The sequence below is a fragment of the Pantherophis guttatus genome, chromosome 3 (genome assembly GCF_059756535.1).
Source record: "Pantherophis guttatus breed Tessera chromosome 3, ASM5975653v1, whole genome shotgun sequence".
Classification (NCBI taxonomy): domain Eukaryota; kingdom Metazoa; phylum Chordata; class Lepidosauria; order Squamata; family Colubridae; genus Pantherophis; species Pantherophis guttatus.
Genome location: NC_142065.1, coordinates 215,194,631 through 215,218,085, shown reverse-complemented (window position 1 = coordinate 215,218,085; position 23,455 = coordinate 215,194,631). Strand labels below are relative to the sequence as shown.

The 23,455-nt window shown below is 53.8% G+C and overlaps 2 protein-coding genes across 3 annotated transcripts in view; one reads left to right on the top strand and one right to left on the bottom strand.

Annotated features, from left to right (window-relative positions):
• BOP1 (BOP1 ribosomal biogenesis factor) overlaps positions 1-23,455 on the bottom strand; it is a 54,509-nt gene that overhangs the window by 2,851 nt on the left and 28,203 nt on the right. For both annotated transcript variants that reach the window (XM_034420011.3, XM_034420014.3), the window contains exons 4-9: positions 1,859-2,013; positions 1,574-1,691; positions 1,358-1,459; positions 615-827; positions 330-491; positions 88-168 (exon numbers count right to left, since the gene is read on the bottom strand). In XM_034420011.3, the coding sequence (XP_034275902.2) occupies positions 88-168; positions 330-491; positions 615-827; positions 1,358-1,459; positions 1,574-1,691; positions 1,859-2,013 (831 nt within the window). The remainder of the gene's footprint in view (positions 1-87; positions 169-329; positions 492-614; positions 828-1,357; positions 1,460-1,573; positions 1,692-1,858; positions 2,014-23,455) is intronic.
• SCX (scleraxis bHLH transcription factor) lies at positions 5,269-13,739 on the top strand. The gene is made up of 2 exons (XM_034420052.2): positions 5,269-6,266; positions 13,217-13,739. Exons 1-2 carry the CDS (start codon positions 5,715-5,717, stop codon positions 13,253-13,255), a joined length of 591 nt encoding a protein of 196 aa, XP_034275943.2. The 5' UTR covers positions 5,269-5,714; the 3' UTR covers positions 13,256-13,739.

Sequence of the window (23,455 nt, the reverse complement as noted above, 5' to 3'; positions counted from 1 at the left end):
AAGTTTTCAGCCCAGGCAGAAAAGTGGCCCAGCAAAAACCCAGAGCCAGAAGCCCTGGGCCTCCCACCGCCCCCTCCAAAACCTCACCAAGGCCTGCACGGTTGGGAAGGGCTTCAGATCCTGGGGCTTGGGCAGCTTGGGGATGAGGTCCTCAGGGTCCACGCTGACCTAGGAGGGAAGCCGTCCACCCTCAGTTCCAGCTGGAGCAGCTGCCCAGGCTGGCTCAGGGAGGAACCCACGGCGTGCCCTCCATCAGGATCAGACGATGGCAATGCACATGCCCCCCCCTCCCCCAAATACCCTGGCAGGGGCAAAGCAGCAAAGCCCACCCGCATCTTCCTCTGGCGCGGGCACAGGTAGAGGTCGAGGCAGCGCTCGAAGCGCTCGTGGATGAAGCGGGGGAAGGCGGGCACACGGCGCAGGCAGTCGTGGCGCTGGGGCACGAAGTTCAGCTTGCGCTCCGAAGGCTCCTGCTGTTCCCAGGCGAGTTTCTGCAAGGGGTTGTGGGGAAGAGATGAGGAGGGGGCAAGACCCCATCCCAGGGGGTCTCCTGTGGCACCGGCTGGGACTTCCTCCCCCTTGGGATCAGGGAAGCCAGGCCCAGCTCTGCTCACCTCTTCCTCGGTCGGGAGATACTCTGGAGGGGGGTTGTAGGACTCCTCGTGCCCAGGTAGGGGAAGTTTGGGGGCGGGCACGTGCATCTTGTGCCGCCCCAGGATGGAGTTGTGGTCCTCCTGGGCCCAAAGGTCGTAGAAGACCCCTGTGTCCTCCCGGGGCCTCCTGGGCTTGATCCAGCCCATCTTGATGGCGTGCACCAGCCTGGAGACCTGCAAGGGCAGAAGAGCCGCCGTGAACCCACCCCATGATCCTCCGGGAGCCACAGGTGCCCCGGGCCAGGCCTTCTCCCGCGTTCAGCATTTCCCCGCCTTCCCTTCTTTGGAGAAAGAGGGCCATTAACTGGACAGCCTTGCCAGGGGAACAGCCAGGGCACCTGAGCAGTTTTGTTGGGGTTCAGAAAAAAGTTAGCAGCTGTGATGTGCCCACCCAGGCAGTAAACCAGAAGGGATCTGGCCAGGACCCGGTCTGGGCTCCAATCACTCCAGCGTCTACATGCCCAGGCTGCTTCTTCTGGGGGCCGCTTTGGCACAAGGCAGCGACCTCTCAGCGCCATCACCCTGACACCTGAGCAAGTCACACACAGCCCCGCCAAACCCTCTGGATCTAAAAGGACGGAATGCCGGTTTCTGTGTGGGGACAGCAACTCCTGGGACGTGGGGCGCATTCGGGGCAAGGCCAACGTCAGGGTGGGCCCAGACCCCCCTCCCCAGGGGAGCCCTTTCTTTTTTCAGCAGCTCACCTTCTCCTTCTCTACCAAGGAAGGGATGAAGCTCCGCTTGTCCGCAGGCCGGTTGGTCACCGGGTGGATCCTCACCTGGCTGCTAAAGAAGTCCACGGCCAGCTGTAAAGGAGTCAGAGGTTTGGGGGGGGGGGGCTGCAGCTGCAGGAAAGCACTGCTGCCCCCCTCAATTGTGGCTCCCCGGGAGAAAGGAGGGCGCAATAGCCATTTGCTTACCTCGTACGGATTGAAATTCACATCCCCAAACTGGCCGCGCTGGAGACGGTTCACCAGCTCCACTTGCTCGTCCGTCAGCTTCACATCCGCCCCGGTCATCTTGTCCTGGACTGTTCGCCTAGGGGGGTGGGGAAGAGGGAAGACAGAGAGCACGAAGGGGGGGGGTGCAGAGTGAGTCATGAGCAGCTGTGCTTCCCAGCTTACCTGTCTCTCCCTGCAACAGGCCCCACCCAGCCTCGGCCCAGAAGCCAGGCCCTCCGGGGGGGTGGGGGAGGGCAGCCTCACCAGTAGTCGGGGTTCTCCATCTTCTCCAGGAACCTATCCAGCTCGTCCTTGGAGCGGATGGGCTTGTAAATCTGCTTGCCCTCCAGGTTGTAGCCGATGTGCGGGAAGTCCTGGTACCACTCCATGGGGATGTTGCCCACCGTGTTGCGGATGTCCTGGAAGAAGAACGGCAGGCGGGGCTCAGGGGGCAGTCAGGGACTTCAGTGGAGGGGGGAGAAGCTTGGAAGAGACTCTCCTAAGGGGGGGGTTACTTCATCCTGATTCCCCCCCCCTCCACCTGCCTCTTCACTTGCTTGCAGGAGGACCTGGCACAGGACGGAGCTGCCCCCAGAGAGCAACGCAAGAGGGGCTGAGCTGCAGGCGCAGGGAAGGCGGGAATACAAAATCCCTTTTCCTCCAAGTGGCGAGAGGCGCTCAGTGTTATGGATCAGCTCAATCATCCCCCAGCCGCCTCTGGGGGCTTTGCGGCCTATCCCGCCAACTGGCTCTCTGCTGGAAATCACACTTCTGGCCCCTTTGGAGCAAAGGAAGGGGGCTCCTCGGTTGGCCCCCTCCACCTCCTTCCCTGCCAGCTGACTCAGGGCAAAGCTGCTCCCCTGTCTTGGAGGCATCTCCGGGAGCCCTCTCTTTCCCACCTGGGTCACCATCCGGGTCCCAATGAGCGCATGGCAGCAAGGAGGGAGGCCCTGAGGCAGGAGAAGAGCCTCCCGCCCCCTCGCAGGGCCAGGAATCCATCTCCTAACCAAGGAGGTTGACCATATCCAGGTGACTCATCGCCAAAGCTTCTCTCCTCCCCCGGCAAGGGAAGCTGCAGAAGGAAAAGGGGGTCCCTGGAGCCACTCAGGGGATCCCAGGGCTGGCAGATGGCCATGCTTGACCTCCTCTTACTTTAGGCCCATTTACTGGGCCTGGCATGAAGAGTTGGACTGACTGTCCCTCCAAGGCCGCAACACACACACACACCGCCTCCTGCAGAGCTGCGAGACGTGGGGCCAGAACAGACAAGGGCCAATGCATTGTCCTCACGGCTGCCCTCCCCCCCCATCCCAGAGGAGCTTGACAAGCCAGCAGCACCAGCAAAGGGTAAAGGGGAACTGCTGGGAGGGATCTTCTAGCCCCCCCATTCCCTGGTGTGGGTGGAAAGGCATTTCACAAAGAGGGAGTCCTCAATCTGCTTCCAGAACCGGGGTGGGACATCCACCTAGCATTGTCCGTCTGTCCGTCCCCACGGACGCTCTGAATGAGAGGCTGCTGTGAAGGAGGAGGAGGTGGAGTAGACACCCAAGAGCACAGCAGAGCAGCCAAGGGCCTTTCCTGTGTGGGGCTGATGCCAGTAGCAGCTTTCCCGCCCCTCCAGCTGCCTCCCACAATTAACACATCACACCCCCCCCACCCGCAATCCCCCCCCCCACCCCAAGGCACTGCCGTCACTCAGCCACACGTCTGGAAGTTGCTCTTGGAAGAGCAGAGGCATTCCTGGGTGTGCATTCCTGGCACGGCTCTGCCTTGAAAATTGCTGGTCCACGTGGAGAAAGAAGAGAAGGGGGAGCAGCCGGAGGGAAAGGGGGGCAGGCGGACTTTGGGATGGGGGGAGGGAAAAGAAATCCCCCCCCCCTGGACAGACTCTGCTGGCCCTGCTCCAGAGCTTGGCAAGGCCTGAACTGGGAGGGGCCCTGTGCAGGTTCCGGGGGGGGGGGAGCCCCAGGACTTCCCCCCAAAAGGGTCGGATGCCCTTAGAAGGACTGACCGCCAACGCAAAGGGCCCACTGAGGAGGGAGGGAGGGAGGGAGGGAGGGAGAGCTCTTTCTGACTTCTCTCATCCGGGAAACGGAGCAAAGTCAATGGGGACGTCCCATGGCTGAGGAAGGTCTCCATGTGGTCAGGAGTCCTGCAAGGCTAGGCACATTTTTTTCACCGGCTTCCCTCCTCCTCGTTCTCTTCCCCTGCCCAGAATCAAGGAGCGCCCTTAGAAGGACTGACCGCACAGGCCAGAGCCTTTCTGCAAAGGGCCAAAAGGGAGACCGTGCCAGACTCTCCTGGCCTCTCCTTCTGCCCCGTGCTGACCAGGTGAGGCCGGAAAGCACAGGTGTCTCTGCCCTGCCCCCTTCCCTTTCCTGGCTGGCCTCTCACTCCCCCGCACAGAGGGGGGAAAGCAAGCAGACCCCTGGGCCCACCAAGGCAGCTCAGCCCCTGCTTGGCCCAGGAGATTCCTTGTTTGGGTGCAGACAGGAAGGTCTTCCCTTGTAGAGCGGAGGCTGGCAGCCCCCAGCCAGGGTTCCTCAACAGTCGGGGGGGGGGAGGGCGAGGGACGGACCTCAAGGCACCTGTTCCCCAGAGAGGAGCCGCTGCTGTCCTGGCCAAGAGAAGGAAAACTCCAGGAGCAGAGCTGGGTCTGCCCAGGGTGCTCACCCGAGCCCAAAGGCCTCTGAAATGGCTCAGCCTCATTGTAGGCCTGACTGGCCACCCTAAAAGGTGGCTGCTTAGGAGGCCCTGCAATTGCAAGCCAGCTTCCCAGCACGCAATGGGTCAGAAGTAAAGCTTGGGCTCCCACAAGGTTCTGTTTAGTTATTTAAAACATTTGTATGCTTTAAAGCAAGATGTGGGACCAGGTCAGACAGAGATTTATTTATTTATTTATTTATTTATTTATTTATTTATTTATTTATTTATTTATTCATCCATCCATCCATCCATCCATCCATCCATCCATCCATCCATCAATCCCACTGCCTGATGCCCAGTGATTCGGGGGGGGGGGGGGGCTGAGATAAAAGCCCAGCCAAGTGAGCCAGACTGGTTGCTACTTCACAGCCCAGCAAGCGGTCCAAGTCCTGCTGCTGATGCTTTGCTGGGTTTTGTTTTGAAATCAGGAATGAGTTTAAATCAGCAACCAGGTGAAGCCTGCAGTGCCAAGCGCAGCCTACCTGGCTGCTGCATCAAGAGAGGACTCAAGATCAACGTCTCCACGTGCTGAAGGACACTGCTGCGTGCCCTGGCTTAGCCACAGCTGAAGACCCTGGGAAGCAGCTGCGCCTTAACCCAGGAGGGTGTCTCTGTGCACCAGAGCCCCTTCCCCAATCTCACCCCCCCCAAAGGACAAGAGGATTCTCCTTCCCTCACCCTTTCCCTGGGGACAAGTCCTCCGGGTAATCCACAGGGCATGTTTCAGGGGCAGAGGAAGGAACCAATATGCGTGTGGGGCACCTGAAGGATGGGGGAGGTTTTCTGTTCCACAACAAATCCAATGGGGTGCAGGTGGGGCCCAGCAGGGCCTGGAGCTGCTGAGGCCTTCAGGAGAGCAGCAGCCCAGGAAGGGTTAATCCTCCCCACCCTGGCCAAGAGCAGACCCTCCTCTGTCCTTCCCCAGACACCTCCTGCCTGGACTGGGCTGACCTCGGCAGGAGGCTCCTAACTGCTGCGGGCAAGCCAGTCGACTGGTTCTCCCCCGCCCCCCCCCGCCCCCCCAGTCCCGGAGGAAGCCCCAGCCAGCCCAAGCTCTGCATCCAACAGGTGAAGTCAGCGCATGGCCTCCCCCTCCCAACCCTCCAGCTTGCAGCCCCCAGGCGGGGGTGGGTGGGTAGGGAGGCGCTCCCCCCTCCGGGGCAACGCTCAGGTAGGCGTGAAGCGAGGCGGGGAGGGAGGGGCCTGTCGGGCCGACCATCACGGACAATATAAAACTCGCGCGCGCCTGTCCAGCCGCTGCCGTCGCCCAGGAGCCGCCCGCCGCCCCGTCTGTGGCCGTCCGTGAGCGGGGAGCGCGGAGGGAGGCGGACCGCGGGACTCCCTCGCCGGGCATCAAGAGTCAGCCGCCGCAAGATGCGAGGTCGGAGCTGAGCCGGTCCGTGTCCGCCCAGCCATGTCCTTCGCCCTGCTGCGCTCGGCGCCCAGCCGCTTCCTGTACCCGGAGATCAGCATGCTGTCGGAGGAGGACGAGGAGAACGGCAGCGGCGAGAGCTCGGGCTCGGACGAGAAGCCCTACGCGCTGGAGGCGGGCGCCTACGGGCTCCGGGGCGGCAAGCGCGGGCCGGGCAAGAAGGGCAGCCGCGGCGTGGCCCGCGAGCCCCGCCAGCGCCACACGGCCAACGCGCGGGAGCGCGACCGCACCAACAGCGTCAACACCGCCTTCAGCGCCCTGCGGACGCTCATCCCCACCGAGCCGGCCGACCGCAAGCTCTCCAAGATCGAGACGCTGCGCCTGGCCTCCAGCTACATCGCGCACCTGGGCAACGTGCTCCTGGCCGGGGAGGCCTGCGGGGACGGGCAGCCCTGCCACGCCGGCCCGGCCTTCTTCCACCCCGGCGGCGGCGGCGGCGGCGGCGGCAAAGGCGGCAGTCCGGCCGTCCCGGAGAGCGACGGCTCCCAGCCCAAACAGATCTGCACTTTCTGCCTCAGCAACCAGAGGAAGCTGGTGAGTGGCTGCTGGGGGGGGGGGGAAGCACCGGGGGGAGCGGGGAACCCCCCTCCGAGGATCCGGCGCCTGGCCGGCAGAAGGCAGGGCTGGCTCCCCCCAGGGCTCCCCGCTGCCCATGCAAAGCCCCGCATAAGCGGCTCTGCCCCCCCCCCGCCCCCCAATGGAAGAATCGAATGTTATCTGTGGGTTACAGAGAAAAGCCAAGCGGGCAAAGCGAGAGAGGGGAGCAGTCCTTGGCTTTTGGGCAGCCAGGATTGTGCCATCTTGACAACCTCTTACTAGCTAAGGGCTGTTCCCAAATATTTTGAAGGGCAGCCTGAGGCTTTCCCGAAGCTCCCTTGGACCCACCAGAAAGCAGGGACCCGGATCCTCCTCAGAATCAGAGCACCCACCTGGGCTGCTCCAGGGAGAAAAGGGGGGCTCCTCCGGGTGCTTTATTCCCCGAAGGGCCCCAACAATTCCAGGGAGCAGAAGGCTCCCACTGGGAGGCTGAACTCGGTTCCAAACACAACTGTTACGTAAGGGAGGAAGCCCTTCCAGGCCCACTGAGCTCTTCAGCGGGAAGCAAAGAAACTGCCTTCACACAACAAGCACCCCCCCCCCAATATCTGCACATGTGTACAATTGGAAGGAACCCTTGGCAGAGGAAGGGAACAGGGAGAGGGAGAGAGAGAGAGAGGGAAAGAGAGAGGTTAGAGGAGCATCATTGGGGGACCCCATGCAAAGCCCAGACTTTCAATCCTGCCTGCTCCAGAATCCACTGGGGGTTTGGGGGAAGGGGAGGGACCCTGCAAGCCCAAGGATGCTTCCTGCCGGCAAAGACCCTCTCTCTAATAAAGACCAACACTGCAGCCCAGTAGTCCATGGCCTGGTGAATGCCAGCCTTGGATCTTCCCACACCTGCCTGCCATATCCCTTGCCGCTGCTTGTCGGGATAAGGGGCTCTCTCCCACCTGGTCTTTAAGCACATTTTAGGCCTGGGGACCCCTCACTTCACAGACACACAACAAGCCAAGTATCCATTAGGGTACTGAGAACACGGGGACTGCCAAGCGCAAGGACCCTCTGTACTTAAGACAGCTGTCCATCAGCTCCCGATATTTGGGCTGGCTGGCATGGGAAGAGGCTAAAGCCCACCCCCAATACGGCTGAAAGTGTTTGACTGCAAGGTCCTCCACCCAGAGACTTTAGCAAGGAATGTTAATTATTGTTACAGAAAAAAACATGGAGAGGCAACAGCCGCACCTGGCACACTTTCGGTTGTAACTGTCCTTGAAGATTTTAGGTGTGATTTTTTTTAAAAAAACCTATTTAAAAATGTTTAAAGTGAAACAAATGCATTTTCCCGTTGACCGTTTTGGATGTGCTAGTTCCACAACAGCCTGCAATGCTGAGGAGGAAACTCTTTTAAGTTCATGTGTCGCAAGCAGTTCTAGCCTAATGGAAAGTTCCACGCAGTACAATCTCCACGTTTCTGCTCTTGCATGGAAGGGCTTAAGGAAGGGCTGCATTTCAGTCGGGGGTACAGGGGGCTCAGGACAGCCTCTAAGGCAGCTGGCCCTCAGCAGGTCCGGGGCCAGAGGCTACGGAGGCCGGGGTGCCCAAGGGCAGAAAGCAGCGTGGCAAAACCTGGGAGAAGCCGGCACCGCTGACGTCAAAGCCTCCGAGAGCAGGAGAACCCCTGGCTTCCGTGGCCACCCAAAGGCCGACCGGTGATCTCATGAAAAGCCACCCTTCGCGTGAGGAGGAGTGGAGGTGCTCCAGGAGCAAGAAATGGGGGCGCCTCCAGATTTCTTGGACCACGACTCCCAGAGGTACCCAGATTAAGACCTGTGGATGTAATTGTGTATACAGGGCAACCAAAACATTCCCTCAAATCAATCTTAATGAAGGGCACATTTGGGTTAACATTCAAAGAAAGGAAGAGTCTATGGAACCAGACAAGATAAAAAGGACCTAGAGAGGCGTCCGAGGAAAAATACTAAAACGATCGGAATTCAATCTTGCCCAGTCTGGGTAGGTGACTCAATTCTCCATGAGATGCTTCACATGAACAAAACAAGCAAGCTTCTTCTGGAAAGGAAAGCAGGGGGCCTCGTCCAATGGGGCTCCCTTGACCTCCTCTTCTCTCTCTCTCTCTCTCTCAAGCGCCGCAACACGGGTGGATCCCCACCACCTTTACCCGAACATCAGAGCAGGCGGCCTTTCCTTCCACACTCAGCCTTCGAAAGGTGCAAAGAGCAAGAGAGAAGCACGGCCTGCAGGCCAGAGCACACAGATCCGAGGGAGGAAGTGTGTCTCAGTGGAAAAGACCTCTTAAAAAACACTCCCTCTCCTTAACTCCGGCACCTGCAGCCCTCAAGAGTACATGACACAAACGGCACACAAATGCCTCCAATCTTCTCTAAAGCAGGAGGGCCCCTGTGCAACGTAAGTCTCTCCTTGCACTAGGAGAGAAAGTAAGCTACCTCTTAAACATGGCATAGGTGTAAATTTGCAATGCAAATTCCAAAGGCTTGTGATTCTCACAGCTACTGTAATTGTTTAGAGGAGGCTGTGGTTTCAGGGCTCATTTCTCGCACGTTTATTCTATTCCTCTACATGGTGGCAAGCGAGCGTTGGGATCTTGCGTCTGGGAGTGTGTGCATTTTTCTCCGCAAGCTACTCTCCTGAGGAATTTGAGCAACAATTCAGGGCAAGAGCAGAGCTCCGCAGCAGCCCAATTCCTAAAGCCCCAGAAGACAGAAAAACACTCGGCCACTTCCAGTCTGGCTGCGAAAGGAAAATTGCACTCTGCCCTTCAAAAGGGTGTGTGGGCAGGGAGAAGCGCCCACGTGCGCACGCATTGCTCTGTGGCATCCAGGAACAGAGGCTGCTGTAGAGACAGAGCCACGGAAAACGCACCTTCTTGAGTTTCAGCGTGAAAAGGGAGATTTGCAACAGAAACCTATTTTGCTCCTGGGCAGGCACTTCTGTAAACCTATCTGTGGAGCAGAGGACCTTCCAAAGGTCATGGCACAGAAGGCAACATCCATCACCCAGAAGGAGAAAGTATGTACTAGGGAGACATAACTGCCCCCCCCCAAAAGGAACCCAATGCTATTTTATGGAACATTTTTATCTGGAAAGCGAGCCTGCTTTTGCAACCATCTGACCCAGTTGAAAGTAGATTAGCTTGGTCTTCATAACTGACCATTAGGACTGCAATTGGAAAACTTAACTACAACGCTAGGCAGCTGAGCGTGAAGTGCACCTCTCTCTGCTCTTCTGCAACAGCATTCCTTAACTTTGCCAGTGTCAATCCCCTCCCACTTACTTTGCCCAGAGGACGCAAATAAGGATTTTGAAATGATCTCATATGAAACTTCCAGAAGAGTTGGAAGAAGGAAGGAGAAAGTGGGATTTCTTTCTGATCCAGATTAAGGGATAAGGAAGGCTGGGAAAAGAAAGACCATCTGCAGACCTCAGATTTCTCCCTGTTCACAATCAAAGTGACACAGACAGAAGCGGAGAATTGGCCCTCAAACAATACACCTCTGGGCAGCCTGGCTCTTCGCTAAAATGGTCCGAAATGGGGGGATGTGGGGGAGCCCTATTTAGTCCCGAAAACCCAGCTGGAGTTAATTGAGTGACTTCAAAGCTGGGGCATTTTTGGACCGGAAGGGACCGAGGACAGCAAATTCTGGCAGAATTTATTTATCAGATGTATATAGCCACCCACCCCACCAAAATAGCACCCCAACCCAAAACATTTTTTAACAGGAAAGAAAAGTCAAAGAGCAGCCGTGGCGTTTCATGAAAAACAGGGCAGGCAGGCAGAGAAGTGAGTCCAGAATTCCTCTGCTGCTGGAAACAGCATGGCGGCCACAGCTGCAGAAAACACAAACCGAGGAAGCCGCCCTACAGCAGGTCGGGTCAATGATTCCTCCAGGCCCACCTTATCCCCTCACTGACAACCACGGGCCTTTCCAGGACACTCCAGGAGAGGTGCCAGGGCTTGAACCTGGGTCACTCTCCCCACAGAAGGGGCGCTCTGACACTGGAGAAGCCCCTTTTCTTCAGAAGGTCCCGTATCCCATCCATGTCAGTATCTTCCTGGGACTGGCTGCCTCCCAAAAGGTCTTGGGGAGTGTCCTCCTTCCCTTGCATGCCTTTCGCCACACTTCTGGCTGCTCTCAACTTGATGCCGATGGAGGACAGAGGTGGAACGATGGGTGGGGACCCCCTGCTTGAAGTCTGGCAGGCCCCTCCCCCCCTAATCTCCAGATGGAGATTAATTGCACGAAAGTAGAGAGAGCCCCCAACAGTTGCTGCGTTATGTGGCTTATAGCAGTGGCCAAAAATGAAAGGCAAGTGATTTTGTTAATTTTTGTTTTGATGTTACACCATTTCCCACCTTACTTCTTGTCCCTACAGCATTTTAAGAATACGTGGATTATACTTTTAATCCAATAGTTAGCCAAATTAACTAGCCATTTATTGATCATTTTTTTTAAAACAAACGCTAAGCAGTCTAGCCCATCAATGCCAAGCCTATTCCAAGAAGCTCCTCAGGAGGCCTTTGGTGCCAGGGGCTCCAGGACTGGGTGGTTGACTGGAAGATGTCCCCTTGGGCGACTTCAGAAACAGATGAGAGTTTTAAGTGCAGCCATCCCGAAAGGACTTGTAGACAACCACTGAATGGATTCAGATGTTTGCAAGAGAGCGCAATGGACTATTTCAAGTGTTCCTTTAGTTGCGTTCGCATAGTATTGTTCTCAGATGCGAAGACTACCTCAACAAAGGAGCATTCTGGAAAGCCTCCCGGTAGTAGTTTTTTTTTCCATGCCTGAAACTTGTTCAAAAGCACAGAATGCTTTTTTAACCGCCATACGCTTCTTTTGGTATTTTAGTGGTGGCATTTTCCTTTCCTTTCCTTTCTCTCTTTGACAAAGGCGGTCACGCTTTCTCTCACCAACACGCCATAAGGGCGGTTGCAGCTGCTGGGCCTCCCATGTTCAAATGATGACCAGCTACTGCGACAGAGGCGCCAAGTCAAGGTTGCAATGCTACATTTTGGATGCAAACTACACTGAGAATAAGCAAACCAGCTTTTCTCCCATTGGCCGTGTTATCTGCCCTTTAACTATTTCATGTACAATGCTCCCTACAAGGAGTATAAATCCATATTTACAGCAAGCCAGAAAAAGCCTAGATAATACAATTCTATCCCTCCCCTTAAAAATAATTCCACTCTCGATCACAGGACTGGAAGCAGGAAAGAAGGATTCTTCTCTGCCCCCCCCCCCCGGCTCATTCCTAAACTCGGCCTTTCTCTCTCTGACTTCTGCCAAACGGGGCCCTCTTCTGCCCACCCACTGACAGAGAGACCCCGGGCCCCTTTGCGACTTTGCTTTTCCGCAGCCTGCTGGGGTGGGGAAAAATCAGAAGTGGGGACCAGGACTCCCAGGGAATGCGAAAGGCCTCTGGGTGCCCTGAACGGATTCTCGCCTTTTGCTCTCCTGATGGAAGGTCAAGATGTCCCCGGAGGTGAGGGAATCGTCCATGTGGTTGACTGGAAATAGGGAGCATAGCTGGGTTTAGCTCCAAGAGGCCGGACCGTCTCCCAAGTCTGGCCCTTCACTTTCACAAACCCAAACAGAATTACAAATAAAAAGAAGGGAGGGGTCGGAAGCCCAGAGTTTTTTTCTGCTTTTTTTAACACCTCTGGTGAATTAGTCGTTTCTTTTAACAGCAGGAATCTGCTCCCACTTGAAGCCAAGTGGGCTTAATCTCCACCAAGGCAGCTGCACCTCCAGAGGTCTAGAGGGGTCAGGCATTCACAGCGCTGGGTGTGTGTGTGTGTGTGTGTGTGTGTGTAGGAAGAGACCTCTACACGTAGCAAGACCAGATGGGATTTCTGGATCCTTCCAGCTCGAGGGCTCCTGCAAAGGCCAGCTGGTAGTCACTGGATGGCCGTGCTCCAAAGAGCATCAGGAGCCCCTCAAGGCTTCTCCCCACCACCACCTCTTCCACTGCAGTGTTTCGGAGTGTCAAAGGGGCCGTGTCCCTCTTCCAGGCATGCAGTGGCTCAAGTGGAGAGCCTCCCTCTGGTTCAGGGCCAGGAGGAGCCCTGAATCTCCTGAGAAGAGCACCCTTGTCCCAGGGACCCTTTTCTTGGGCAAAGCTCCCCAGCTTTCCCCTCCCTCTCAGGCAACAACCAGCAGAAGCGGCAGGCTGAACCGAGAGGTCCCGGGGATCCCCGCAGGCACTTCAGCAAGCAGGGAGAGGCACCTGGAAGCCAGCTGTGTAGCCCCCTTAATTTACTGTTCCTGCTTTTAGGGGAAACGGAAAAGCAATAGGATCAGGGGAAAAATATGGGGCGGCATTTTCCGGATCCCCATTTCCTCTCCAGACAGCAAGAGGGCTCTTGGGGCCTGAACATCTGGGAAATTCAATGCGGCTGTTCCTGCGCTCGCCCCTCCTCTTTAACGAAGGACGGGGTTGCCCATTAACAACCATCCACTGGCCGTTTATCCCACCCGTGGGGCCTCCTGACCCCAAGGCCCCCCCCTTAAGAAGCTGCCTCAGGATGTTTGTATTTCCCGTAAAGCAACCCTGACCTGCCTCTGAAGGCCCCCAAATGATGAGCAGCCAGGGAGACTCTGACCGTTGCCCAGCCCAAAGACTTCCAGTTAAACACTACTCCCCCCCCACCACCAAGTTGCTTCCTAACTGCAGGAAAGCAAAGGACAGAGAGCCACTTTCTTTCAAGGAGGGGAGGGGTCCTAATAAAGGAGGGAAGGGGCAGCACTGTGGAGGGCCAGGGCTAACAGCCCGTTTGCTTGTTTGTTTGCTTATCATGGTGTTTGCTGCCCATCTGGCTGCCAGGTGGCTCTCAGCTGCTAGGTGAAGACCTGCAGCCGGTTCTGGGTGGCTTTGCATAACTTCCCTCTGTCCCTTTGCAGAGCAAAGACCGAGAAAGAAAGACAGCGATTCGCAGTTAGCCCCTCGTGGAAGCAGGATGGTGGTGGTGAGGCTGGCGGCAGGAACTATGAGGGCGAAATAAAGAGACGGCCTCCCCTGGCCCACCTGGGCTGCCCCCTGGAGCTGTGCGCTTGTGCCCGGGACAAACACAAGGGCAACCGGGGGAGACGGAAAGCCCGAAGGCTGGATCTGCAGGCAAGCCAAGCAAATACGGCAGGGCCGTGCCGGGTGGAGGAGGCACAGCTCCTAGGACAAAAGGCTTCTCCTGCTCACCAGGGACTGGCGTCTGGCGGAAGCATCCTAACTGACCCACATCCTCGGAGGCCAGAAGAAAAAGGGAGGGCGCTCCTCCGGTAGTTATGGGCCGTCCTGTTGTCGGAACTCTGGATGGCGCTGTCATGAGGACTGGCTGGACTTTCCTGCCTTGATAATAATATAAAATCCAAATTGTTTATATAATGATATTTTTGTAAATATGCAACATAAACGTCCTTTCAGACATTCTGATTTTGGTCCTGCTACTTCTAGTTGAACTTAAAATGCCCAGGGTCCTATGCCTTCTCTCTCTCTGTAGTTTGTGTTAATTTACACAAGGCATGTGTGTGTTTCTGTCAGTATGGGGTTAGAGGTCAGAAGGAATTAACGCTTCTTAGTACAGGAAGCCCAGAGCCAATGACAGGTAGTCCTCGACTTAGAACCACAATGTTGCTAAGTGAGAGGACTAAGTGAGTTTTGCCCCATTTTACGACCTTTCTTGCCACAGCTGTTAACTGAATCACTGCAGTTGTGAAGTTAGTAACACCCGTTGAATGAATTTGCTTCCCCTTGCCTTTGCTTGTCAAAGGCTACAAAAGGGAATCACGTGACCCTGGGACACTGCGACCGTCATAAATACGAGTCAGTTGCCAAGGGTCTGAATGTTGATCACATGACTATGGGGATGCTGCAATGGTCATAAGTGTGAAAAACAGTCATAAGTCACTTTTTTCAATGCCATTGTTAACTTCAAACGGTCACTAAATGAACTGTTGTAAGTCGGGGACTACCTATAACAGCATTTTCTTGGACTTTAGCCAAACCATGTGAGCATGCTCCCTGGCAGCAGGATGCAGCCCAAGCAACCTTGTGCAAAAGAGAAAGGCGGTCAGGAGCTGCCTCGGGTGGCAGGAGGCCAACGCACTCCAGGAAGGGTGCCAAGAAAAGGGGGGGGGTTTGGGGCAGGGGAAAAGCATCCAGCTGCTTCTGTGTACCCTGTTTTAAAAACCAGCATCACTTTTCATTGAGAGGAAGATTTCCCACAAACACAGTATTGTTGTTGTTGTTGTTATTATTATTAATAATAATATTGAGCTCAGAAGGGCTTCAAGCAGTTGACGCTCCTGCCCAAGAGCAACACTTCCCTCAAACATTAAGGCAAACCCAGCAGCCAAGTAAGACTTAAATTTAGATGAAGACCTGAAGATTTCTCAAAAAGCATAAGGTGTAAACATTGGTGGCCCATCAGGATGCCTCCTCTGGGTAGACTAGAGAAAAACATTTGCTTACGTGTTCACTTCTAAAAGTGAACCCGCAAAGGTTCTGCCTACTTGTCCAAAGAAAATCTGAATGCCAAAAGCTCTGCAGACGTGAATGGCGGAGAAGGATGGAGGCCGGATTCAGGCTCCTAGGGCAGAACCGGAATAATGCACCAACAGCTCCCAAGCCTGCACCAGGGTTGACCCTGGAGCAAAGAGGGTTTTGGTCTTCCTCTGCCAGGCCGAGGGGAGGGCTCGACTGGTCAAGTCCAGCCTGCCTACTTCTTGCTCTGAGACCACAGAAATGTCAGCTTCTTGAGGGAAAAAATATCCTAATTAAAAAAACAACAACATTCAGAGCAGCAGACACCATATCTAAGGGCTTAACCCATTTAACCTGCCACAACTTCAGCATCATTTAAACCAGGGGTGGGTAAACATGGACCCTTTGCGACCGGTGGATTTCCGGAATTCCCGAGCCGGCCATGGGGGGGTCATAAAGGGGCCCACCCCGGTTTAAATACTCAGTTGCTTTTGTCCTCCCCCCACCTCGAGCTTTAGCTTCAGGTGGCACAGTCTGAAGTGGCAATGGCGAAGTGGCATCAGGCTTTGCATGACCAGAGCTGTGTGGCTGGTTTTTTGGGTGTCTACAAGCCATGCAATTTCCCAGGCTCCATGCCTGAGCCAAAGGTGGGGTTAGAACTTGGGGTTTCTAGCCTGGTGCCATGAAACAACCCCAAAGTGGCTCTCAGAGACATCTTAAGTAAAGAGGGTTTATTCTGAGAAAAAGTGAGCATTTGTTTTTAGGGCTAACCGTCCCCCTCCCCAAAACCCAGCATCTTTTCAGCAACATTTGTCATTCTGGAGGCACCATATGCTGCATCAAAGGGGAAAAAACATGGTTCATCCAGCAGCAAGGTGGGGGGATTCAATTACATCCACCTATGTGCTCACTAAGAAAGTTGTGGCACCCAACAAAACTGCACCTGTTTCTTAGACAGGGCCTGGTGGCTCAGCAGACTGATAGCATTGTGATTAACACCAGCTGTCTGCAATTACTGTAAATTTTAATCTCACCAGGCTCAAGGTTGACTCAGCCTTCCATCCTTTCTAAGGTAGGTGAAATGAGGACCCAGTTTGTGGGGGCAATAAGCTGCCTTTGTATAAATATACAAAAGTATGGAGGCTATTGCTTAACGCACTGTAAGCCGCCCTGAGTCTCCGGAGAAGGGTGGCATATAAATCAAATTAACCAGAATGGCCAAATCTGGCACAAATAACAAACTTTGGCTATACAGAAATATAAGCCTAATTTCCTCAGAAGCACTTTCTATCTGTCCATGGTCAGTGGCCTTCTATCCCTGTGGCCAGCACAGGTTGATAGCAGCGTTCCAATAGTTGAGGGGCTGCCACAAAGAAAAGGGGGTCAACCTCTTCTCCAAAGCACCTGAAGGCAGGACAAGAAGCAATGGATGGAGACTGATCAAGGAGGGAAGCAGCCTGGAATTAAGGGGAAATTCCCTGATAGTGGGAACAATTAACCAGTGGAATGGAAGTTGCCTCCAGAGGCTGTGGGTGCTCCATCACTGGAGGTTTTTAGGAAGAGACTGGACAACTGTTTTTCTACAATGGCATAGGGTCTCCTGCCTGGGGCAGGCGGTTGGACTAGAAGATCTCCAACGTCCCTTCCAACTCTGTTGTTCTTTTAAGCTCTGGAGACAGAAACTCTTATCATGAGCGAACTGGGGAAGAGTCTGGAAGCAATAATCCACATTATTTAAGAAGAAAAACAGCAGAACAGGCATTTCACTGGATGTCCTCCACCCTCTTTCAGAGCAGTTTTCCCCAAGGACCATGCTGGTTGGAAATTTGGGTTCTAGATCACAACTCCAGAAGTTGTGTATCCAGCACATCTGGAGGGTGATGATGTTAGTCCATTGTGTTCGAAGAGGACCTTGACATCTAACAGGTTGTGGGCTGCAGGTGGCTGGTGAGGCCTATATGGGCACGAAATGTTCATGCCAATACCATTGTTGCAGCATTTGCAGCTCTGGCTTTGCGGAGTGCTCGCTTCTCTTGTGCTATGGTTGTTCTTCTGTCCTCAGATGCCTGGCAGCCTTGGTGGATCAGCGTTCGCCATGTCAATCAATCTTGTGCCAGGGTTTCCCAGGAGGTGGTGTTGATAACCAGGGACTTGAAGGAGGCTTTCCATGTGTCTTATTGTTTCCTTTGTCCCCCTTGCGATCACTTTCCTTGAGGCAGCTCACCATAGAGGAGCTGTTTAGGGATGCGATGCTCTGGCATCCTTGCAACATGGCCTGCCCAGCGTGTCCGGGCTTTCATCAGCAGGGTGTCAACTGATGGCAGCCTGCTCTGGAGAAGACTTCTATGTCTGGCACCTTGTCCTGCCACCGGATCCTCAGAATTCTACGGAGGCAGATTGTGTGAAAGTGGTTCAATTGCCTAGCGTGGCTCCTGTATACAGTCCAAGTCTCACTGGCATACGTCAGGGTAGTTAGCACTACTGCTCGGTAGACTTTGAGCTTTGTGGCAAGGCTTATTCCATGGCAGTCCCACCTTTATCTGGAGGGTGACACATGGATGAAGATCACTTTAGAAAATGACAGCAGTCTCAGGCCCACATATACAGCAGTGTCTGAAAACCTTGTTCAGTTAACAACTAATGTCAATTTTAGCAACCCATTTCTGATTTTAAATTCTTTGCCACAGTTTGCCACTCTGCAAAACCTTTCCTATAATCAGGTTGAAAACCCCATCTCTACATCACAGTCGGGCCAAATGGCTAGCATTTACATGTGGTGCACGGGGGAGGATACGGTGGAAGGCCTAAACGATGCATGCCACCATAAGCAAAGTACTTCTGAGTATTTCCTAAGCAGAAAAGAAAGGTGAGAGATCTGGGAAGGGAAAGTGAGATGCCAAAAAGTGAACGCGGAGGAATAAAACAGGTGAGCAGAAAGTTCCCTCCACATCGCAGGTTGCAGTCGGAGCACACTGGTTCTGCGGACCTCCTGCAGCTCTATTCAGGAAGAATGGACACAAGACAGGCGTTGGGAAGGGCAACCACCATTAGCTGGCAGCGCTGACCAAGTTTGTTTGCTGGATCACAAGCAAACGGAGAGAAGGGAAGAGCCGGGAGGGGGCACAGATTATTCAAGCAGGAGAAAGGAACACGGGCTATCAGAGGCCCAAAGGAGCTCTGCTACTCGGAGAACTTCAGGAAACAGACCCTCAAACGTCCTTCAGCAAGAAAGAGGATGCAAAGCCATTAACTCCCCCCCAGGCCGATGGAGGCTGAGTGGGAGTAGCCGAAGCTGTTAATGGAGGGATCCTCCTCCCTTGCTCCCTTAAAAATGGCTCAGGACCTCCAAGAAAAATACAACTGCCTGCCAATGTCGGAAGGCTTTCAATAATTTTCATTTTTACTAATTAAGTAAAAAAGCAACGGGAAAAACAAAATCGCGGGAGTGGAGCAGAAGGCTTTACCTATAACTACATACATAGCGATATAAACTCTAAGTCATGTATGTTATTGATCTTTTTTTGAAAAAAAAATATGATTGCTATTGCCTACGTTTCACACATCTGCGCCTGGAATGCAATTTGGACAGCCCCCCCCCCTCCCAGAAACAATATGGCTCAGCTTGCCGGGGGGGGGGGGGCGGGGGAGGCACTCTGGGGAAAACTCAGGCCCAGCTCAGAACAGGTGACCTTCACAGGGTCTGCTAGTGAGGGCCAATGACCAAAGGAAGAAGAAAAGTGGAAGTTGCAGAGCAGCTCTTAAAGTTGCCAAGGTCTTGGATCCAGCTGCTTTCTGCACACCTTTTCAGAGCTAGATGCTCCCTGCCGCCCACCTCCAGGCAGTGGCTATGAGGCTAGCTCACTTTCCCCACTCAGCTCCAGGAAATCCAGTAGCAGACCTCCCAGGACATTCCCCCCCACCTCAACTGCTGCTTTCTTAAATCAACACCACCCCCCTCTTCCCAGAAGGCAAAGGGAGGAAAGATCCTCCTCTGGGGGAACACAGTATGCGGGGAAGACCAGGAGAGGGGGGGACCCTGCTCAGTCTTCTGGGTAAGGGGGGGGGTCCATTCTGAGCCGCCCAATAAAAGCACTTTCTGGCCATGAAAAGCGCTGGAGGGCTGCCGGGTATTACGAGCACCACATAAGCCATGGGTAATGCCGGATGCTAAGACCAAGTATGGACCAAGGAGGCAGATCCGAAGGCTTTTTTCTTCAGACAGGCTAATTGAAGACAGGACTACTAAAGTCTGTAACTGAAAACAGCAAGAATAAAGCCTGGAGTGAGATCAACTTTCCCATTTTGTAATTCATACGGTTTCTGGATGAAATGTGCTTCCTTGCTAGTAGCTGGAACAATGCATCCCACCAGATCACTATTAAATACCACAGCCTTCCCCGTCTCGGCATCCTCCGGATAAGGTTGGGGGAAGAGTGGGGGAAGTTGTGGCTACCTCACCCCTTTGCAAGGCTGAGACCAAAGGTCCTTAAGGCATGGAGTCTTCCCTCCCCTCTCTGGCAAGAGGTTTGGTGAAGGTCAGAGAGGGGAGGAGGGCAGGGAGTACCGGGTGAGACGACCATCCTGGGCCCAAACTGAGAGGGAAACAACCCAAAGACGACACTGGAGGTTCTCCACCATCCAGGTCACGGCTGTGCCAAAGGTGCTTTTCCAAAAGGCAGCTGGGCTTTCTTGTTTTGTTTTGTTTTTTGATGTTTCGCTTCTCATCCAAGAACTGAAGAAGCTTCTGGGACGAGAAGTGAAATGTCTTCAAGGAAAAGAAATCAAGAGAGTCAGTTGCCTTTTGGAAAAAGCACCTTTGGGGCAACCCAAAGATGAGCTCTCTCCCCCTCTGGGGCCTTCATTCTTTTGGTAGACTTTGTTCGTCAAAACAGATATATAAATACAGGGGGAGCTGCTGGCATGTTGCAAAACCAAGCACCAGCGTCTAGCAGAATGCAGGGGGGCAGATGAGAGAAGCCCCAGAAAAGGGGAGCTTTGCTCCTCTGCAGTGCAAGGGCCCAAGAAAGAAACCTGGGACTGAACCCTGCCGAAATATGACCAAACTCTCTAGCCTGGGGGACGCTAAATGAGCTCGCTGTGGCTACAAGAAAGGAATTCGACATTTCCTCTGAGAATGCAGCGTTCCACATAAATTGCTGGGCAAACTTTAATTCTGAAATCAGCTGGGGAGGGCTGAGAGATTTGGGGTGCTCGAAGCTTCTTCTAATCATGGCTACTGGTCAGCAACCCGGACAGCCTTTTGCCAAAGGCATCCTCTTAGCCTGACCTTAAGGGAGGCCGCTTGCTGACCTTGCTGAGGACTGCTGGATAAAACACAGCTTCCTTATGACCAGAAAAATAAATCTCTCTGGTTTTTCTTTGCAAGAGACATAAAAGCCCATAATTACTGCACAATGACTTAATAATCAATATGCATACAACAGGATAAGAGAGAATAGGGTGGATTTTCATCTTTAAACCGCTTTGTGGAACCTATGCCAGCTTTGATCCTGGAGCAGCATAAAAGCCCAGTGAAAACAAAAACAAAAATAATGAATGAGCATAGGGATGTACCTATTATACAGGACCCTGCTCTGCAAGGCAATCCTCCTACCCCTTTCAAAGGCACAGCTACAATTGTATATCAATATAAATTGGGAACATTAAGAATTGAATTAAGAGCAAAATTAAGAGTAATTTCTGAACCCGAGTGAGGGCTGAGCGAGGCTTAAGTTGTGAGCAGAGACACATCAGTCTAGTGGCAGGTTTAAAGAGTGAAGGGAAGACTGTCTCTAAAGTATGTGGAATGGGGTGTGTGTGTGTGTAGGGGACACACTCTCAATCTTACACAATCCTGACCGGCAACTGGGAGACACTCATTCCTGGAGATCAGGATCTCGCTTTTCCCTAGAAACAGATCATCTCTCACTGTATAGCTTCAAGAAAATCTCCCATTCAATTTTTCTGGGAATGGCAGGTTCAGAATTATGACACAATATTTCTTCCTCGAATCAAACATAATTTCAGCTTTCCTGGGAGTTACCCAGCAATTGCTAAGAAGGACTCTCCACTCCCCAGAAAGGAAAACCTGGCAGGACCAGCTCAGGAGCCTGAGGTTTCCAGCAGCACAAAAGTCCAGCTTTGACTCAGACCAGGGAGCTGGGCAGACTCCGTCTGGCTCCTCCTGGCTGTCCTTCCTAGCTCACTTCCTGCAGACCGTTGGCCAAGCCCCTTTATCGGAGGAACAGACCCCGGCCCAGAGCATGCTCAGGGGGCACAAATGGGAGAAGGGGGAACCCTTAGCCATCGTCCCTGCTGCCCCTCCCTCTTGAATCCGGGGCTCAGGTCAGAGCGACACAAATTCCTTTGGCAAGAACTATATTTACACACTTCACAGCAGTCTGTTTTTGTAAATTCATTCAAGCAATAGGGAAGGATGGCTAAGGTGAGTCTTTTTTTCATCTTTTAAACTATTGCGTCGCTTTAGGGCAATATTGGGAAACAGTTGGAAATACAGGAAGGAAAAGAGCTCTGAGCTGATCAGGGATAACACACTTCTCCCAATAGCAGTTCAATCCTGCATTGCTCCATCTTCCAGGGACCACAGGTGTGTGGGCTGGGAGATGTTGGGGATCAACGGCATATTTGGAAAAACCTTCAGTCCCTATCCACTTCTAGGGCCAAACAAGGGAAAGCAGGAAGGGCACTAGAACCCACAAAGTCACAACACAGCACCACCTCATGAATAGTGGTGGGAGAGGCAGCAGAGTCAATGTATTCCTCAGTCCGACACAGAACTTCCTTCCTCGTGTTTTAAGTGCCTCTTCTTCATGCCAGGCCCTTGGTGCCAAGGCAAGATCCAGGCCGCACCTGGCAGAGATGCACCTTTAAATCAGAGGAACTGTTGAAATGCTTCCTTCCTCAGATATACTGCTTGATTAAAGAGGGACTGACAAACCCTGCACGAATGGGGCTGGAAGTCCCAGAGAGAATAAGAGAGAATAAGAGCGACACGACAGCGTTCCTCCAACACCTGAAAGGATGTTGCATGGAAAGGCCAGGTCCTACTCTATAGTTGCAGAGTCCAGAAGAGGAGGTTCCGATCCAATGCTAGGAAAAAAGGTATAACGGTGAGAGAAGTGAACTGAAGATCCAGGGAGGTTTGGGGGGGGGGGAGAGAGAGTTCCCCTTCATTAGATTTGTACAAATGGGGGCAAGAAAGGCTAGGGATATTTTAGTTTGGATTTCTGCATGGTGCAGGTAGTTGAATTCACTGATGAAAACGGACCTTTCAACTCAAGGATTCAACTAGCCAGAGAGGAATAACAGACTATTAACAGAGTTGGAAGGGACCTTGGAGGTCTTCTAGTCCAACCCTCTGCCCATGGAATCCTTAATTGATACCTTGTTGTTACAGAAACACAGAAGTGCTTAGAGACCCCATTCCCTGGGAGGCCAATACGACTTGATGGCTGGGGAAAGAGCAGCTAAATGGGACAAAGGACCTGAGCCACCCATTCTCACCCAGCCAGCTGACCCCAAAGCAAGGGGAAGGGAGCGAATGAGCTGCTGGCACCCCCATTTTGCACCTGGGAGGCTGCTAAGAAACACGTGTGGCCCTGCTGTCAGACCAGCCTTGGCAGCCTTTCCTTCCTCAACTGAATTGCTGGGTGGGGGTGGGGGGTGCTCCTTCCCCAGGGAGACTGGCTGCCCGTATAACGTCTGCAGCTGCCTGAACAATGATCTCTGGCTGGGAGAGGCCAGAGGGAGACGGGAGCCCCGAAGCCTTCCAGGACTGACGCTGGAACATTTGTCTGTGGCAGCAGCAAGAATGGCTGCCTTACAACGTTGTATGTTGCTGCATAGCCGCCTGCCCCCCCTTCCTGCTCCCCCACCCCAACAAAGTAGCTCCAGCTGTCAATGGCCCAGATTGGAAGTGCAGGTACCGGGGCTGGCGCGCTGCCCGCCTCCCTTGCGTCTGTCTGGTGAAAGAGGAAGCCATTCCACCTCTGGAATCCTTCACTCTCTCCTCATTGCTACTCTCGGGGTCCCTCCGGGGATTGGGGGTCAGTCTCGCTCGCTCGGTCTCTCTCTTTTCCCCTCGCCCCTCTCCGATTACAATGCAGGCAGTGTTCCCTCCAAATCCCCCTCCGCACGTTAATTCTGCTCTTCTGTCTCTAACGACCCAACCGCCTTCCTGTGCCTTCTGCCTCTCCGTTACTCCTCCGCTATTTTTTATCTCCAGCAAAAGCGCCCGTCAGCTCCAGTCACAGCGAGCGGGGCAGGAAAGGGGAGCCTGCAGAAGAGGGTGCAGAAAGATGCCCCCCCCCACTTGCAGACACAGAGGCCTCCTGGCACTGGGAGCCCGGAGCCCCTCCCCCCCTACACCTGAAAAAGAGCAGGGGCAGCAGCAGCTTCAAGCCCTTCTCCAGCCAGGAGACAGCAGGATGGCAGCCTCTGAAATGCAGGTAAGTCACACCAGCCATGACTCCATCAGGATTCCTGATGTTGGCAAACAACCGTCCTCAGTGGCTGGGGATGATGGGAGTGTGAGTCTAAGGCATTTGGGGAGCCTGGAATCCGAGAACACTGCTGACCCCTGTTTTCTACTCATGCAGATATTCCCTGACTGGCTGTGCCCTTTCTTCCAAATCCAAGAGAGT